General features: G+C 44.3%; 1 protein-coding gene across 4 annotated transcripts in view; it reads right to left on the bottom strand.

The window, feature by feature from the left end:
• The window catches only part of Ptpra (protein tyrosine phosphatase, receptor type, A), a 104,023-nt gene that overhangs the window by 20,696 nt on the left and 63,790 nt on the right, over positions 1 to 19,537 (bottom strand). For 3 of the 4 annotated variants that reach the window (NM_001355161.1, NM_001163688.1, XM_006498990.4), the window contains 5 exons: positions 15,790 to 15,874; positions 14,582 to 14,655; positions 14,097 to 14,233; positions 1,426 to 1,516; positions 445 to 521 (listed from right to left, as the gene is read on the bottom strand). In NM_001355161.1, the coding sequence (NP_001342090.1) occupies positions 445 to 521; positions 1,426 to 1,516; positions 14,097 to 14,233; positions 14,582 to 14,655; positions 15,790 to 15,874 (464 nt within the window). Of the gene's footprint in view, positions 1 to 444; positions 522 to 1,008; positions 1,117 to 1,425; positions 1,517 to 14,096; positions 14,234 to 14,581; positions 14,656 to 15,789; positions 15,875 to 19,537 lie in introns of all 4 variants that reach the window. The other variant, NM_008980.2, reaches the window with a different exon arrangement.

Below are 19,537 nucleotides of genomic sequence, written 5' to 3'. Positions count from 1 at the left end.
AGATCTGATGCCCTCTTCTCGAGTGTCTGAAGACAGCTACAGTGTACTTACATATAATGAATAAATAAATCTAAAAAAAGAAATATGCATCTATATTCAGATTTCTGTATTGGAAACTATAGTGAATAATGAAAAAGTAAACAAAAATATAATTTTAAATTAGCTACTTGGTCTTGCAAACTGTATATGCCCCAGTACAGGGGAACGCCAGGGCCAAGAAGTGGGAGTGGGTGGGTAGGGGAGGGTATAGGGGAATTTCAGGAGAACATATGAAATGTAAATGAAGAAAATATCTAATAAAAAAATGAAAAAAAAAAAGGAATTAGTCACTTAAGAAACCGGATTTGTTGGGTGGCAATCTCTCAAAACATAGCTAGGAAGGAATCACTAGATGGCAGCTAACAGCGTCTCACGGGATGAACATGAAGAGTGCAGGCCCCTTACATTAATGAATGAAGCGTTGATGTAATCAGAATCTGGGACCCCTTCAACAGGTGTCAGGTGCACTCTAGAGTGGTCATCTGCAAACAAACAAACAAACAAGCAATTAACACTTCACTAGATCCAATCTTGTTTCTTACTGTCTTGAAGCAGATTAGCTCAGATACCTTATGTCTCTGTGACTGAGACATGGTATTCCAATATGTCTTGTTTTTTTATATAGTCTTACTTTGTAGCCCAGGCTGACTTGAACTCACAACAATCCTCCTGCTTGAACTTCCCATGTGCTAGGTTCATAGAACCTACACCTACACGCAGCCTTTAGATTGTAGAAAACATTTTCTTTTATATTTATTTTGTGTGCATTTGCCTGCCTGTGCCTGTGTTGCTCAGCAGACAACTTCCCTTACCTGACCCTGACAACCAACCACCTCTGGCAATGGGCTGTAACAGATCAATACCCCTATGCTGGGCCCTGGCTGTCCTGACTCACATGCCTGATCCTGTCTCTACCTGCTCCTCTTAACACTGGCAAGGCTTCTCCCTGCTTTTAGTGTTTTCTCTGACCTGAGAGACAGCCTCTGGAGTTTGATTTCCCAATAAACCTTCTTTCTAGCAATGGAGTGGTTTTGTTCAGTGCTTTCACTGCATCCTTGCTCACAGCTAAAGAGAGAACTTTGTATGATCGTTTGAGTAAGCAGTGTGTATATCAAACAAACCAACCAACCACATAACCTACTTTCTGCCTGGTTCCAGGAAGTTCTCCTTCCTGGTCTCTAGAAACAGGCCTGCAATTCAAACTGTGTTCCACTGTCCCACCTGACTGTGTGTTGCCTGGGGGATTGGGGGTACACATGCTTTTAGCCCTAAGGACCAAGCACACTCTTCTTATTGCCCTCCTGTTACCAACTCTTTCCATCCTCAAAGCCTCTATCTAGAGGTCTAGCTTCAGATTGCGCTCCAAGAATCCCTACAAACACTCACAGGGCAGGATGTTTACATAGCGGTTTTTTTCCTTGTTTTCTTCCTTGGAGGCAGCCTCACAGGTGGCCTGGATAGGACAAGCAGGGAGAGCCTGAAAGGTTAAGAGAAATGAAAGGAATTATTAAGAGGTAGAGACACCAAGCAGCCATTCTGCTTGACCACACCCGACCTGTTGGTAAGTCCTGTGTGAGGGACAGGAGGGGACACAGACCCAGGTGAATATTACCAGCCTAACACGGAAAATTCACCTTTCTCCTACATCGCTTCAAGTCCTAAGGATTCATTCGATACCAAGAATCCACAGGGGGAGGATGCATACTTTTCATATGATCATTCGTTAGTTAGAGGACTATTACAATGTGTGACCAAAATGGACTACACCTGTAAACTGGGAGTGGGGATTATAAAGGGAAAAATTGGGTCACCTGTTTATGTATGCATGTATGTATGCATGTATGCATGTATGCATGTATGTATGTATGTATGTATGTATGTATGTATGTGTTTTAACCATCATGCAAAGACAAGATGAAACTCAAATGTGCACTACTCTGAATGACTGGTTAGCCAGTGCCTCTTTAGGGGTCTTTCAGAGACGAGGCACCCAGCCTCTAGCACTGTATGACAAGGATGGGTGGACAGCACTCTCACAGGGGTGTGGTGGGTGGGAAGCAGTAGAGAGGGATGAAGTGACAGAGAATGGTTATCAATCCTAGAGCAACTATAGCATAGCTGGCATAGGAAGAATGTAGGTAAATTAAGTGTCTTGATATGAGAGCCTGTAAATCAGTTAACTTTCTCAACTGTATTATCTCAGCTTCAATGTGAGAAGTGAATGCTACAATGTCATATGTGGTACACAGCAGTATTCAGGAAATCATTAGGCGACATTAAACTAGTAACACAAATAAAAAAACCACACACACACGTCATGAAAAGCAGAATGCTATTAAAAAATTATCAGAAAGAACAAAATTTAGATCAACAGTAGATGCCCATGTGGAAGGATGAGGCTGGAGGTACTGTTTCTGTGAAGAGCCAGAGGCAGCTGAAGGTTCCCCTGTTCGGAGACTGAGAAGTCAGTAAGTGTCATACGAAATAGGGTGGTGGGGATGGCAGGAGGAAGAGAGATGGCAGGAAGCAGGAAGAGTCTGACAAGGTAAGACTACTCATTTTCTCGGAGATACTGAAGACAGGGGTTTAGATCCTAAATATAGAAGTAAACTCATTGAGGGCTTAAGAATGAAACTAGTTTACATGATAAAGAATACCTCTGGTTGCTTTGTGAAAAATAAGACTGAAGAGAGACAACAATCAAAGCATAGGATAGATGCAGGTAAGATGATGTGGTCTGAGTAAGAATGGCCTCCACAGGTCCACATATTTGAATGCTTGGTTGTCAAGAAGTGGCTTTATTTAAAAAGGAGTAGGAGGTGTAACCTTGCTGGAGAAAGTGTCTCTGAGGTTTCAGAAGCCCACGTCAGGCCCAGGTGCGTGCTCTCTCTCTCTCTCTCTCTCTGGCTATGGATCAGAAGGGTCTCTGCTCTAGCACATGCCTATGTGCCACCATAATAGACTAAACCTCTGGAAACTGTAAGCAAGCCCCCAATCAAATGGTTTCTTTCATAACAGTTGCCTTGGCCATGCTGTCTCTTCGCAGCCACAGAACTGTGATTAAGACAGATGACAACATGAGCAAGCGGATGCACCTGAGCTATTATTCTGGAGCTACGTTTGGAGATAGACGGAAGTGAAGGAGAGCCCCCAGGTTTCCGACTCTGGAAATAGGAATGACTAAAAGAAGGAGATAGCAGCTTTGGGGAAGTTGATTTTGTCGGATGATTAAGGCTCCTTCCTGGGCCTGGCATGACAATGTATACATGATACTGTACATCTAAAGGTAAGGGCCATCAGCCTCACAGTCCTCACTCCTTACTGACTCAGGAGATTTCACTTTAAACCCTGCAGATCCTGCAATGTTATTTCACCAAGACAACCAATCTGAGACTCTGCGGCCGGCACACGAGGATAGGAAAGTTTCCGGCTTTTCTTTTCTTTGTGCCAACTCTTGCATACAGAACTGAGAACACCGCTAACCCTGGAATTCCCCACTCCACTGACACTGCATCGTCTTTGGTCTAAGCTGGGTTTCCATGCTGGCACAGGACAGGTGAAATTCCTAAGAGTCCTACAATTTCTTTTTTTAAAATGATGTCGAGCAGAGAAAGGTAGAATGAGACTACTGTACTAGCCACTGCTGGCCTTGACCTTGTTATGGAACTGAAAATGACCTTGACTTTATGGCCCTCCTGCCTCCACTTCCAGAACGCTGATATTAAAGGAATGTGTCACCATGCTCCATTTTATGTGGGGTCAGGGATCGAACCCAGGGCTCTGTATGCAAAGCAAGCTGTCCCAACTGGGTACAGGCCTAGCCCCACAGAACACAACCTTTAACATAGAAGGGTAAGGAATGAGAGACTGCTGCCTCACAGTACTATCAGGACCCCCAGGGAAGGGACAGGAGAAAAGACAGAGCTTGTTCTGCCTATGTCAGGACAACAGAGCAGGCCTTACACTACTTTCATTTCTGCTCTGAGAAACAGCTTGCCTAACTCCTGGTAGAAGCTGTAGAACTGAGTGACTGGATGACATCAACTTCTCTAGAAAACACGAGGTAGCATCAAAGACCATTTCATTTCTTAGTCAAACTGTAACTGAACCAAGGTTATATGCTTCAACATTTTTTTTTAACGGTACACCTACCATCCACTTTAACTTACAAGTTCATTCTGGATTCTTTTTCTCCTTCTGTTCCCCTCTGTCCTTTCACAGGTAACCTTGGAGCTCATTGCTGTCTTGTTATGCTGTGTATCTCATCTACTGCATCCTTATTACTGCTCAGTGGATCTTGTGATGGAAATGGAAGCATACCAAGTGCTAATGTGCTCTTCTTTTGGATCAACATTATGCTCATGTGCTGCATAGTTTTGTATCAACTTGACATATGTCATCTAAGAGGCGGGAAATCTCAAGTAAGAAAATGCCTCAGGAGTGGGCTGTGGGCAAGCCTGTATGGCATTTTCTTAATTAGTGATTGATGGGGGAGAGCCCAGCCCATTGTGGGTGGTGCCATCCCTGGGCAGGTGGTTCTGGGTTCTATAAGAAAGCAGGCTGAGCAAGCCATGAGGAACAAGCCATTAAGCAGTATCCCTCCATGGCCTCTGCATCAGCGCCTGCCTTCAAGTTCCTGTTCCCTCAATGATGGACGACTGTCAACGGGAAGAGTAAACTGAAATAAACTCTTTCTTCACTGTTTTATCTCAGCAATAGAAACCCTAAGACATGTTCTGAAATCATTCAAACTGTTGTTTGTAACTGTCATTTGTTCTTTTTAACAAATGAGAGGTACAGTTTTGGTCTGGTCTTTTTAAACAACATTTACTTGAGTTTTAGTTACATACAGGTATATCTGTGTAAGTGTGCGGTGCTTGTGTGTCCCCAAAGAAGCCAGAAGATGGCACCGGGTCCCAGGCAGCTGGAGTTAGAGGCGGCTGTGTGCTTCTGACTTAAGTGCTAGGAAAGGAACTCGGATTCTCTGCAAGAGCAGGCAATGCTATTAAATGCTGAGCCATTTCTCCAGCCCACACTTGATCTCTTAACCACCGAGTCACAGGCTCGGAACTGACTTTCAGTGTAACTGTGACTGTTTACACTACCACTGTGACAGAATAGGTTCCACTGGAACCTTCATCCACACTTGCTACTGTTATGCTTTAAGTACATTGAATATATAAAATATACTGACATTTCTATGTTACCAATAGGGTCATCATCTTTCCAGCTTACCGGTTCGAAGGGTTTCCTCCTCTGTGCAGTGCCTCATTTAGCATTTTCTCCACTGTTTTACTTTTCCGTTATTTCTGTATGTATTCTGGATACTAACTGACCACAGTTACCTGTGCTCCTTTATTTTCTTTTATGGTCTCTACTTATCAACAATATTTTTGTGTTGCATGCAGTCAAATTCATCAATCTTTCACTTTACCAACATTTTCAGGTATAAGAAATTAATCTGGACCCCTGAGATTTTTCAAACACTGGACCACCAAACAGACAGCATACACCACCTGATATGAGGCCCCCAACACACATACAGTAGAGGACTTCCGGGTTTTTATTCATTCAGAGATGATGCACCTAACCCTCAAGAGACTGGAGGCCCCAAGGAGTTTAGAGATCAGGTGGGGACATCTATGGGGAGTCAGGTGTGGGATGTAGAGCTGTTGGAGGGTGGATGGGGGTGGGGGTGGAAAATGGAATATGGAGTATAAAATATAAATTAATAATAAAATAAAATAAAATAAAAATTGAAAAAAAAAAAAAAAGAAATCGTTTCCTGCTGGGCGGTGGTGGCACATGGCTTTGCCCGAATCCTTGGGAGGCAGAGGCAGGTGGATCTCAGTTCTAAGCCAGCCTGGTCTACAAAGGGCTACACAGAGAAACCCTGCTGGGGGTGGGGACGGGGACAAGAAATCCTTTCTTGTGGTGATGTCACAGGTGTGTTTTCCATTATTATTTTCATGGTTTACAATCTTGACCTTTAAACTTCAGTATGTGTGTCAAATGGAACCGGTACTTCCATTTTATACAAGGCAGATGGTGCACTTCACTTACTCTCATAGGTCTGCCCAGTGTTCTAGTACTATATATTGTAAAGGCCATTCCTTCCCCAACCAAAAGGGAACAGCATTTCTATGATAAATCTGTTTCCATTTATACAGGGGTCTGTCTGCACTAGTCCGTCTGTCTGCCCTACTGACAACATCAAACTGGTGTAATAAGGACTCATCGTGTCTGCTAAGGCAGCTCCCCTCACCTTGTTCTTCTTCTTTGGGATTGTCTTGGCTAGTCTTGACTCTTTTCTCCTCCATAAAAATTTTAGAATCAGCTTGGCAAGTTCCACAAAAACACCTGTTGGGATTTTTATTGGAATTGCATTGAATCTGGGTGTCAGTCTGAGGACAGCTGGCATCTTCTCACGCGCTGAACTTCCTAACCAGAGATTTTATTTCTTCACTAGTTTAAGCTGTTTTCCTTTAATGTATGCAAACATTTTTTATAATTTTCTCTAAAGATTTTGCAAATATTTTGTTAAATCGATTCTTAAGTACTTTATAGCTTGGATACTAAAATAAGAGATATATTTTAAAAGTACTTTTTATGGCCTACATACAAAAATTAGTTTTTATGCTGCTTTTCTATCTGATCATTTATCTCCAGAGACTGCACTTTTCTGAAGGAATATTTGTAGAAGTCACTTATTTTATCTCTGACTTTACAGTCCTTTCTTGTCTTGCTTCCCTGTTCTCCAGGGATCACCAGAACTTGCTGGATCTCAGGTCCCTGCTACTGCTGAGTTTCTTTCGTGCACTCTCGCCTCACAGCCACCAGAGTTCTATGTAAAAGAACACAACAACCAGACACACTCAATAATGTAAACCAGGTCAGCTGGTGCCTTTCCTATGTCTCTTCCAGAGTGCAGTCGTGGTGAGTACCCAAAGCCCTTGTCACGATTCTTGCTAATTTCCATGGGGTCTTAGCTCATCGAGGTGACTCAAATGTCTGTCCAGTTCCATTACGTGCCACACGTGTCTTCTCTACTGGCATTCTAAAAATTAACCTGCCACTAAAAGTAGGGGACCCCAGGGGAAGGCCACATGCAGGACCTGATAATCTCACTGGTTTTGCCTCTTTCCTCTCTTCTCTGTCTTCTTCTTGGGAACAAAATCTTTTCTTTTTCTTTTTCAATTTTCTTCTTTACACCTTGAGCATTTTAGGAAACTGAGGAAGTGGATTTGTAATGTGTGAACAAATTCAGCGCTTCTTCCTAAGACAAATGCCGGTGAGTGAGAAAGTTCCAGTTTGTAACTAAGATGAAAGATACAGCCTCGAGCTTCCAATCAGCAGGGAGTTGCAGAAATGCTGTACAGCCTTTCTCCAGCCTGTCAGACAGATGCCAAGTCCTATGCCACTGTTTCTTTCCAGAACACCGTATCTGGTGATACACCTTTCACAGTGACCTGACCAGACACGTGCTGGTCAGAATTCAAAGGCAACTCCTTCCTCCCAAGTGCAGTAGTGCACCCACCCAAGCATCATCACAGCCAATTAGCTTTATTCCTCAGATTAAACTCACTACCACCTACGAAGAAGAAGGAGGAGGAAGAGGAGGACGAGGAGGAGGAGAAGGAGGAGGAGGAGGAGGAGGAAGAGGAGGAGGAAGAGGAGGAGGAGCAGTAGGAGCAGCAGCAGCAGGCAGATTTCTGAGTTCGAGGCCAGCCTGGTCTACAAAGTGAGTTCCAGGACAGCCAGGGCTACACAGAGAAACCCTGTCTCGAAAAACCAAAAAAAAAAAAAAAAAAAAAAACAACAACAACAAAAATGCTTATTAAGGAAGTCCAGTGACACAGCAGAAAGCAGTTCCCATTGGCCCTTCCTATCACCAAGGCAGGGTCTGTTCTGCCTGAGGCTGTACTCATCCTGCATGCGTGCGTCAGTGTCAGATGACAGTTTCATGTCCTGTCATTCTCCAGGAGCTTGTTTTTTTTTTTCTTTTTTTTTTTTTAAATATAAGTACACTGTAGCTGTCTTCAGACACACCAGAAGAGGACATCAGTTGTGAGCCACCATGTGGTTGCTGGGATTTGAACTCAGGACCTCTGGAAGAGCAGTCAGTGCCCTTAACCGATGAGCCATCTCTCCAGCCCCCAGGAACTGGTCAGAAAGTCCCAGAGGTCTACCCATCTCCTAGGCCTTTTAATACTGGTTCTGGGGATGGAACTTAGGTCCTCAAACGTTTTACTGACTGAGCCTTCTTCCCAGCCTGACTTCCTGCTTTTCAGTTCAGGACGATAACGACGTCTTGTCCAAGTCTCTAGTGGGATCTTGCTGTATGTCCCTAGCATAGTCTTTGCTGTATGACACACACTGGTGAGGAAGACACTAGAGCCTCTGAATGAATGGGGAGTGGGAGGCAGCTAGCTCCATCACTTCAGGACTACGAGACTAGCCTGTTAGGGAAAGTGCCACTTCTCAGCTGACAGCTAAGCTTGGGTCATCCCTTTAATTACAGTGAGGCCAGGCACCCGATTCTGACAAACCCTGGCCAAGCACAGCGACATTCATATTCCATGACCCTATCTTAAGAATTTGCACCACATTTCTTGTGGTAACTCACACTGGCAAAGGAAAACAAAAAAAAATTAGGATTTACTAGTCTCTGGCCTTGAGCTAACTAATTTCAAAATATCACTATGACATATTACTTTCAGTGGAGCACTTAAAGGCCAGGTAAGGAAGGGGGTCTGGCCTGAACTGGGTTATATTAGGGGCACCTATTACAGCAGAATACCCACAGGTATATGAATTCCCTACCTACTGGATAAAGACTGTTATAGGAAAAGCAAGTGTAAGCTCTAGGAGCACTGACCTACCTACCAAAGGCTCCGTCTCCACATAAGCAGAGCTCTTCAGCGGTACAGAAAACGTGAAAACTTGTAGGGCATCCAGCTACAGTGATACTCAGAGACAAGCTCTGTGTACAGTATGGACGGAACACCAATTAAAGCTCACTGGCCTGTAGCCGAGACAGGAAACAGAAGGTGGGATATTCTGATAGGAAGAAAGGATTCTGGGATAGAGGACTCGCAGGAGGATGGGGCACCTTGAACAGGAAGGAGGACAGGCATGGAACCGGAACACAGGTAACCTGCCACGTGGCAGAACTTAGATTAGAATAAATGGGATTCATGAGATGGTCAGGGAGTAGCCAAAACTTATGGCCTAGGAGTTTGTAAGTACAATTTGAGTCTCAGGGTCGTTATTCAGGGAGCTTGGGGCTGGGAGAAAAAGCTTGGATTTTACAGATGCATGCTAAGTCTCAGCGACTAAGATAGAAGAATGTTGTGAAACTCAAGAGTTTGAGGACAGTCTGGGAAACATGACCTTGGAGGGAAGGGAAAAGGAAGGGATAAAGAGAAAGAATACCAAACAGGCTAACACAGAGGACGCATGGTCTTTTTTAAACAAGGTATGGTGGAAGCCGAGGCAGGAAGATCTGCAGTTCCTGGCATGTCTGGGCTATATAGTAAATTTCAGGACAGCCTCGGCTATATAGTAAGCAAGTGAGTCAAATCAACACTGGCTTTTGGTAAACCGAGTCAGTTATCAACTGGAGCTGCAGACTGAATAGCTGGCTTTCCCAACAGCCTTCTTCCTGATGTAGAACCGCCATCTGAATCTAGGTTAATGGGACAAGTATATGCTTTTTTAAAAGTTGCACATGTTATTTGGAACTGTTTCCCATTTTCTTTTTTTTAAATTGGTTATTTTATTTATTTACATTTCAAATGTTGTCCCCATCCCTTCCCCCTCTCCTTTGCCTCTATGAAGGTGCTCCTCCACCCAGCTACCCACTCCTGCTTCACCCCTTTACCATCCCCCTATGCTGGGGCATCGAGCCTCCACAGGACCAAGTGCCTCTCCTTCCATAAATGCCACATAAGGCAATCCTCTGCTACATATATAGTTGGAGTCATGGATCCCTTCATGTGTACTCTTTGGTTGGTGGTCTATTCCCTGGGAGCTCTGGGGAGTTTGGTTAGTTGATATTGTTCTTCCTATGGGGTTGCAATCCCCTTCAGATCCTTCATTCCTTCACTTAACTCTTCTATTGGGGTCTCCAGGGTCAGTCCAATGGTTGGCTGTGAGCATCTGCACCTGTATTAGTCAGGTGCTGGCAGAGCCTCTCAGGAGACAGCTATACCAGGCTGTTTCCATTTTCATGAAAAGAACTGCCTCAGTGATAAATAACCCTCATCCATCTAGCTGTGGCCAAGTTTACCAGTATTTGGTCTCGTAGTTTCATAGGACATTAACCTGACCATCATGCTAATGATGCCAAGCTAATAGGACTTCAAGAGCAGGAGTTTATGTATCTTAGATATGTATGCTGGACATAAAAGCAGAATAGAACAAAGCAAACCCCAGGGTTGTCTTGTGACTTGAGCCTCGTTTTCCCAGGTCACAGTTGCAGGCCTGCCAGGCTCCTCCCTCTAACATAAAGGATGAGCTCCTTACCCCATCATTCTCCCCTGGCTACTTTGAATCCTGGAGAAAGGCCATGACACATGCTGGGTATCTTTCTTATCTACGTACTGAATGGTCAGAAAAGAACTGAGCTATGCCGAGGCAAACAGCCTAGCGGGTCCTGTGGGACCCTAAGCTCATAAAGGAGGTCTTATCTGCAGGATCACTCTCCTAGTTTAGAACTGAGCCCTAGAACAATTTACTTGATACAAAGAAGCTTCACATCATAAGTTAGTTTTGTGATCTGTGAATTACAAATTTGGATATGCCCGGTAGACATAGACCATAGCTAGAAGCAATGTGTACAAATGACCTGCCACATGCTACAGCTCCTCCTCTCAGAAGACATCTATGACTTCTAGTTGATGTCAACAGTTGACTAAGAGGGAAAACTCCAATCTGGTATATATGACTCTGTGTGTTATGCTGGCCCACACTGGACAGAAGTAGACTGTGGTAGAGTTTGTGCTTCACTGACAGCTTTAATGACTATAAGGCAGTGAAGAAAACTTTAAGTATGTTGTCACACATCTCACGAGAGACCGACCGAGCTCTCGACAGGAATAAAGAACTACTTATGCTGCATCCAGGTGAGCACTCAGCAGATAGTGCTCACAGCTCCGTCATTTCCCTTGCTCCCGAAGTGCTGTCCTGATGAGCTCATGGACATGGTGGCTGACTTCTGTCTACGTCTGTCTCCCTCCTTCCCCTACCCCATGTCATGTGTCTAGGCTTTCTCTCCAAGGATTTACCAGAATGCTTTACTATGGTATCTCTGGGGGTATATTTCCCAAAAAGAATTAATTTTACAAAAAAAAAAAACATGCCAATAGGGTCCCATCACCATCACCTAGAAGCAGCTGGTGTCACAGATTACAGAACAGTACAATGTCTACCACAGTCCCATCTGTGCGGCTGTCTGGTGGGATGTGCTACATGTTCTCAATCAATGAGTACTAAGTGGTGCTCTGTTTCCAACAGTTTAAGACAAAGGTCTAAACTCTTCTGTCAACTCTTACCTGGTAAGTGATTGTGGCCTTCAAGGCTGTCCTCCTTTCTACCAACTCCTCACATTGAAGCCAGTGACTTTTCGTTCTTTCTTTTTTCTTTTCTTTTTTTTTTTTTTTTTCAAGACAGGGTTTCTCTGTGTAGCTCTGGCTGTCTCACTCTGTATACCAGGCTGGCTTCGAACTCAGAAATTCGCTTGCCTCTGCCTCCCAAGTGCTGGGGTTAAAGGCGTGCGCCACCACTGCCCAGCACCAGTGATTTTTTCTAAAGATGTAACTGAACACAAACCCTTCGGCGGCAGAGCTCTGGTACATCCGCCTAATAACTACTTTCCTTTTTTGTCCCAAGTGAAGTCTGAATGTGCGCGTGCACATGTGGAAGCCACAGGTGGACAACAGGATCTCCTCAGCCATTTTCCACCATATTTATTGTTTCTGAAGTAGCATCTCTTACTGACCCTGGAGCTCACCAATCTGGCCAGTCAGGGAACAACATGAAGTCTTTGCCTCCCTAGCTCTGGGATTAAGGAGGTATGCCAAAGAGTGCTTGGATTCTAAACTCAGGTCCTCAGGCCTGAATGGCAAACACTCTATTCACTGGGCTAGATTCCCAGCCTCCTTTCCTTTCGGATTTTAAAATTCCCCTATAGGGTTATCTGCCTAGATCAGAGATAATTTGCACTGACCTTACTAAGATGCAGGAGCTTTCTCCTCTACCTGGAATAACTTTAAGAAAGAACATATAGCAAAAGAAATCTCCAGAAACTTAGACCAGTCATCCCTTTACCAGTAGACTTGACTGGATCTCATTATTATTTCTAGAACTGGGGTAACCAATTTATCATTATAAGAACCTACCTAAAAGACAAAGATGTCATGACACAATGCAAAAGGCATGGGATACCAACAGTCTTGGAACTGCCCTTTCTGTCATGCCTCCTATTTCCTCTCTTTAGTAATGACCATATTAGATAATTATAAAAGTTAGAATTGGTCTTAACAACTGCTACAGACTAGCTATATTCCTTGATCCCCATCTGGTTTCCATGGGCTGTTCTCCATAGAGCAATAGAATTGTCCTCTACTACTCCTTGTCACAGGACTTTCCTTTGGGAGATATGAATAAATGTCTACTCATGCCAGACAGGGCACCAAAGACAGACTACAGAAACGATTCCATCCAAGTTGGGCAGAGCACACTGCGAAGTTTACTGGGTAGGAGGAACAGGACGACTCGAGGGCAGCTGGAACCCTGAAGCCCATCCAGCATAAGCAGCCGCTTAGATGCCTCTCTGGAGCTCCCTACAAAAGTGCAGGCTGCAGGGCTTCCCGAGTCGTAAATGATCTTTTCTCCTTTCCTCATGCAGGAACAGTTCAATCAGCAGGAAATCGCTAGACAGCACTGTTCATTGGCTATGTGGCCCCTTTAAAACCATCTAAATATGCCTGTCTCTTACATCTGACACTTGCTTTTTCCATTTCTAGGGCCTTCCTTCCCCTCTCTACTCTCCCGCTTCTTCAAGGAAATTATGCTCAAATACTAGCTACATATTCCATTGAGACAGTAGCTTATTAAGTTGCTCAGGCTGGCCTTGTACTTGTGATCCGCTTGCCTCAGCCTCTCTAGTTGGATTGACATGGATGCAAACTAGACTTGGCTAAAGTCTCTCCCATCCTTTTCTTTAGTACTGAGGAATGAACCCAGGAACCTGTGACACTCTAGGTAAGTAAGCTCTCAGTGAGCTACATCATAGCAAGGAAGCTTTTGACTCAGGATTAGCAGCTGCTGGTTATACTCATCCTGCTTCCTTGAGAGGCATGAAAAACACAAATCTTAATATTCAGCCTTCTCTCGAAGCCTCTACTTTTTACATCAAACTATTCCTAATACTTACTCTATACACTCCAGATCCCTGCTATAGACAACATCTTGAATTGCTGTTTGGCTTTCTAGGTAGGTTTTTTTTTGTTTGTTTGTTTTTTGTTTTTCGAGACAGGGTTTCTCTGTGTAGCCCTGGCTGTCCTGGAACTCACTTTGTAGACCAGGCTGGCCTCAAACTCAGAAATCCGCCTGCCTCTGCCTCCTGAGTGCTGGGATTAAAGGTGTGCGCCACCCCGCCCAGCCATTTCTAGGTAGTTTTGTTCTTGTAAGTAGAGTTTCCCAAGTGGGTAGAGAGTTATTTGAGGTTGGGAGTGGGATTTGTTTTTGCTCTGTAACATACATATCCTTGGCACTGAGAATATTACTTGGTTCCTATAAATGCTTGTAAGTATTGAACAGATGAGTCACTAGGCAGGACAATGAATGAACTGGCCAGTGATGAGTGGATGGGAAGGTGAGGAGGGTGAAGCACTTTCCTTTTTTTAAAAAACTTTCTTTCTACACAGGAAAGGAGCAAGATGAACGCGGTGAAATATTCCTCACCCATTATCATTAGAAACCTATGTTATATCCCATGACTCAGAAGGCTGGACCTTAGGTCTCCCTTCCTCTGCTAACAACAAAGAACTCACGTTGAATTCTTCTCTGAAGAGCTTATTGTCATCAGCCATTCTCCGGTTAATCTCCTCTTCCAGCTTGTCCACAGGCAGTGGTGGGTACTTCCTGTTGGTGCTTGGGGACCTGGCCAGAAGTGGTACACTTTGGGGCTCTGTGGTATACAAAAGGGAAGGTCAGTTAGGTGCCCTGGAGATGGGTGCAGCCCCTTCTGTGACCACTCATGGTCTCATTCTTTTGAAAAGATGGGGAAAAGAAGCAGAGATATGGCTGTCAGTAAAAGGTTTTTGACACCAAGTGTGGCAGCCTCAACTGGATTCCTAGAACCCACAAGATGGGAGTAGAGAACCAGCTCTTGCATGTTAGCAAGCTCTGACCGCCACAATCGTGCCACGGCACACGCGTGAGCACACAAATGAGATAAATAATGGAAAGATATACGTAAGAGGATGGGGGATGTTCACATCCGGATTTTCTTCTCTAGACGTTCCCCGTGTCTTACCCACATCCTCCGTGCGGCCATTTGACAGGCGGAAAGAGTTGGAATGACTCCCAGCTTGCTTGTATTTCTTAAACCTAATGAGAACATATTTGTAATGAAAAACTAGACACAGAGGTAAAGCCCTGCCTTTGTATTCCTGCTAAGGACTCTGTCTTTCTAAACTTCTTCCATCAATCAAACTTTTTAAAAAAGGGACACAGGTCAGGGACCTCTGAGGCCATTCCATTTTGTGGTGACTGGGTATCTTGGGATGGTCTTCCTTATACCTGGCACCCTGAAGCCCACTGTGCACAACAGCATATTCTGCCTGCATGGTTCCTCTGTATAGCTTCAGCTCCATAACACACTTGTATGCACACCGTAACAGGAGGAATGTGGGCAAGTGTACACAGTGGGGGTGGGGAGGAAAGGGGAGATGGGAGTGGGCAGACAGGGTGGGACAGTTACAGACTTCATAAAACAAACATTTTGGTGTTTTCTCAGTGCACTTGGGAGTCATGGGGAAAAGCCCAGAGCTCCAGAAAGAGCGAACACAGGTTTAATGGAGACACACAGATGTCAAATTCTAGGGGGCACACTGAAGAACAAAAGGAGCACAGAGCAGGCTGGGCCCAAAGAAGGTAGTCAAGGCAGGAGCTGCAGCAGGAGGAGAACAAATGAACCACCATCTTCCTTCTCTTAGGTTTCCCTCCTTACTTTGTTCATCATCTAGAAGCTTCTGAAAGGTCAAATACTTTAACCCCTAAGACCAGCCTAGCAGACAAAGGACAGGGGCCCTAGAGAGGTTTGGCAACAAAGCCTCAAGTAGAAACAAAGTAAGCTTTTGTGCTGCATATAATGTTACCAGGGGCCTTTTAGGGTATTGCTTCAAAAGGACAAACCTGAAGATCTTGAAACACCTGTCTCTCATAAGATATTATGGGAGTGGCCCATCTTCAAGCCACTACTCTTCTCTAAGCTTTAGGCTGAACTAGAACTGGGAAACTTGGTTTGGACAAATAAAGCAGAGGAGAGAGAGGAGGTCTTAAGCAAGACTGTATTTCTAGAAACCATTTCTAAGCAGAGTTTAATCTAAGCACTGTAAGTCACTGTCTCTCTACTCAATGTCCCTATGTCCTTAGGCTCCTGTCTTCTGGACTATGTAGGCTTACTGAGACACCGGAGTATCAGAGTAGTCTAAGCAAATGCAGTAACATTATTATACTTACCTTAACATGTACAGAACTATGATAATAAACACGATTACTAGCAGAGAGGACAGGGCCACCATCACCGCAATAATTGGTGTCTCATCTGAAACCAAGAGAAAAGCATAGGGCATGACTTTTGTGCAACGAAGGGTTCAAGCTGGGAGCTCAGGAAGACACACTGATGCTGATGCAGGGCAGGGGGCGCTACCAACTAAACATTTCTGCAGATGGTAGGATGGGAAACACACACACACACACACACACACACACACACACACACACACACACACACCCCAAGAGCACAGAATGCGAGACAGAAGTGGGAGGTGCAGAAATGCACACAGAAGAGCGAGGAGCAAGTGCATGTGCTAGAGTATGCGAGGAAAGAACCCTTGGGCCACTTTAGAGCCATGGGCAGGAAGATGCTGCCCATCTCTGATATATCATATGTCTAACTTCCTGTGTCCAGACAAAATTTGTCTTTTAAATCAGAGACTCTTTCATTACTATACCATTTGAGCTTAACAGACAAACAAAACAGCAAACAACCAAAAAACTAAAAGGACTCAAAGATTTGGAGGTACAAATCCTGGCAGGCCAGCAATTTAGGTTCAATATTATACTCCTTCCCAGTCTCAATGAGTCCTGCCTAGAGAAAATCAGAAGAGGGAAGGGAAAAGATTGCTCTTTCACAAACCCAAAGGGGCTTCCTGGCACAGGGAATAGGATTACACAAGAGACACTGCTAGATCCTTATGTACCATGCATCACAGATACTAGGTGTCCCCATCCCCTTCTCCCACCTCTTCCCTTAGCTGCCTTTTGCTAGGACCCTAAGCATGACAAGTCTGGCTTGAGTGGACAGATGGTCAAGCCTCCCGTCCTTTCCACAGTTCTAGCTCAGTACCTAGCTACAATTCTCATGTAGTAGACCAGACCAGGTCAGGTCAGAACACCACGTCTCCTCTACATTAGAAACTGCATAAACGACCTGAGTTTCTCTGTATTGTGACAGATATGCCCCTTTTATGTGAAGGCCGGCCCTGCCATGTTGTCTCTGGACAATGTTCAATGATGTCATTGAAATCAAACCTTTTATCTTTTTGACTCCACTTATCCTGTCTCAGCAAACTCTTACAACTGTTGCTTGACTTTTCTCAATTTCCCTTTCTCCAGGTTCTCCTGATCCATTTTAAAGTTTATTTACTTATTCACTTTACATTCCCATCATGCTCCCAGCCCCCAGTACCACCTTTACTTCCCATGTAAGAGAGCCAACTCCTGACAGTATTAATGATACTCTGCTATACTTGCAGACAGGAGCCTAACATAGCTGTCTCTAAGAGGATCCATTCAGCAGTGGATGCAAACAGAAGCAGAGACCCACAGCCAAACATCAGGTGGAGCTTGGGGAGTCTTTGGGAAGGTTGGGGGATAGAATTGAGTGAGGTAGACGGGTCAAAGACATCACAAGATCTCCTGATCCATTCACACTGACTTATCAGTCCTCTGAAATCACTCAGCAAGGACACCAAAAACTGGCAATTACCAAATCTAACGGAAACAGTCCCATTTTCATCGGATTTACCCCCTTACCAGAATTCATTTAAAATATGTTCACGGAGTAGCAAGTGTTGCTGGGTTATTTGGGACACTGAGAAAAGTACCCAGGTAGACAAAGGGCAGAAAGTGTGCGTGGTTCCCAGACATGTCATTTAAGCTGGGACAAGGGATTTGGAGGAAACAAAGCAGAGCAGCAGCAGGGAGGCAGCAGAGTGTCTGAGATCTGTCCCTGCCCCTCACAGCCTGCTCATCAGCAGTGCGCTAAGTAACAGGGCAAAGAGAACCATTAAGAGATCTGGACGAAGAGCTAACTCTCTAGACATAAGGAATGACAAGTCGAATGGCTCGGGGGGGGGGGGGGTTGGCAGGTTCAAGAAACATCACAAAGCCAGCACCATTCAAGCTGAAACTGGAGAGATAGGCAGGAGCCAGAAAACTTATTTATAGGCCATGGATGTGAGTGTACTTTAATTCTGAATATGATGAGAAACAGTATTCCCGGGAAACTGACACAGAAACGGCACAACAGAATCTGCCTTTGTTTAAAAGTTCTGCTAAACTGGCTAATAGCAGGAAGCCATCTCAGCAGAAAGCCAAGAGCAGTCTTCCAAGGAAAGAGAAATTAACTCAAATCCTGCTGGCAGGTTAATTAAGACGCAAACAGGAAGGAAACTGCTCTGACCAGATGACAGTCACCAGTGGGTTCTTGGAGCATGGGTAAGAAGGCCTAAGTGGAGTGAAAGGAGGCTAGGAAGAGGGAGAGAGGTGTAGCCACTCACTCAATGAGGAATTTTACATGACCTATATATGCAAATAAAAGGAACAGTCCTTGGAAAGAAAATTTGTTGCATACACATATAAACACTGAACTACAACCTGCTAAGTCTGTTCAAAGTTGTGCCTGCATATATGTTTCTAGGGGATGACCACTCAATTTTGGATAACTAATTACCTCTTTTGTTTTGTTTTTTTGTTTGATACAGGTTTTCTCTTTGTAGCAATGACTATTCTGGAACTCTGTAGATCAGGCTAGCCTGGAACTCAGAGATCAGCCTGCCTCTGCCTCCCAAGTGCTGGGATTAAAGGCATGCACCACTACTGCCTGGCAATATTTCTTCTTTAATGACTTATTTGTTTTTTACTTCATGTGCACTGGAATTTTGCCTGTATGAGGGTGTTGGATTCCCTGGAACTGGAGGTACAGATGGCGGCTGTGAACTGCCATGTGGGTGTTGGGAATTGAACCTGGGTCCTCTGGAAGAACAAACAGTGCTCTTAACCACTGAACCATCCTTCCAGTCCAGCAGCAATTCTTAATTAACCAATTACAATTGTTTCATTAAAAGAGCAACACAAATTCTTCACTATGGTGTAAGATTCAGGTACTGATTACCTTTCTCTGACTGACTCTCAAATGCCTTTTCTGGTTTGGTTAAAGCTGGCATCCAGTAGAAGCCTACCTGTTACTTAGCTGATAGATATACTCAATGGATTTTGAGGAGCACTTGCGTTGCATGTGCAGGGCCCTGAAATTGATTATCATGATAAACAAAAGCCATCAGATATCATCCAATATATACATGGATTATTTTATCTAATACTCCATAAGTCTGGAGTACTCAGCAGTGACAACAAAACTCTTTGCCTTTATGAAACTCATTACTTTAGTGAAGAACATAATGCAATGAAGAGTGGAAGGAGGACTGGGGTGGGAGGGCTGCATTTAAGATACAGAGGTCAGGAAAACAGTACTTCTCATGACTAATGATAGAGCTGATAAATACAGACAGGATAGGAATGAGAGTGACTGCTAACCAGTAGTTCATAGAGACAGAAAGAAAAATAGTTATCAGGAAAAAAAGAAAGGATGAAATGGAACATTCTGGTTTAATAGTTATAAAGTTTCAATTTGAGATGCTCTGGGACCTGGCAAGATGGCTTAGTAGGCAAAGGACTGGCCAAGCAAAACCGACAGCTTAAGTTTTGATATCTGAAACCCTCTTGCGGAAGGAGAGAACTGTCTCTGAAAGCTCTCCTCTAAGCACCATCTGTGAATTGTGGCACATGTGTGCCCCCTCATCCCCCGTACCTTCCCCCAATACTTTTGTTAATTCTAGCACCGGAGAGATAGCTCAGTGTTTAAGAGAACCGGTATCTGTTCCAGAACCAGGGTTGGATTGCCAGAACCTACATGGTGGCTCGC

Source organism: Mus musculus, chromosome 2 (assembly GCF_000001635.26).
Source record: "Mus musculus strain C57BL/6J chromosome 2, GRCm38.p6 C57BL/6J".
NCBI classification, from domain to species: domain Eukaryota; kingdom Metazoa; phylum Chordata; class Mammalia; order Rodentia; family Muridae; genus Mus; species Mus musculus.
Note: the sequence above shows the minus strand (reverse complement) of the source record. Positions and strands in the feature narration are given on the sequence as shown.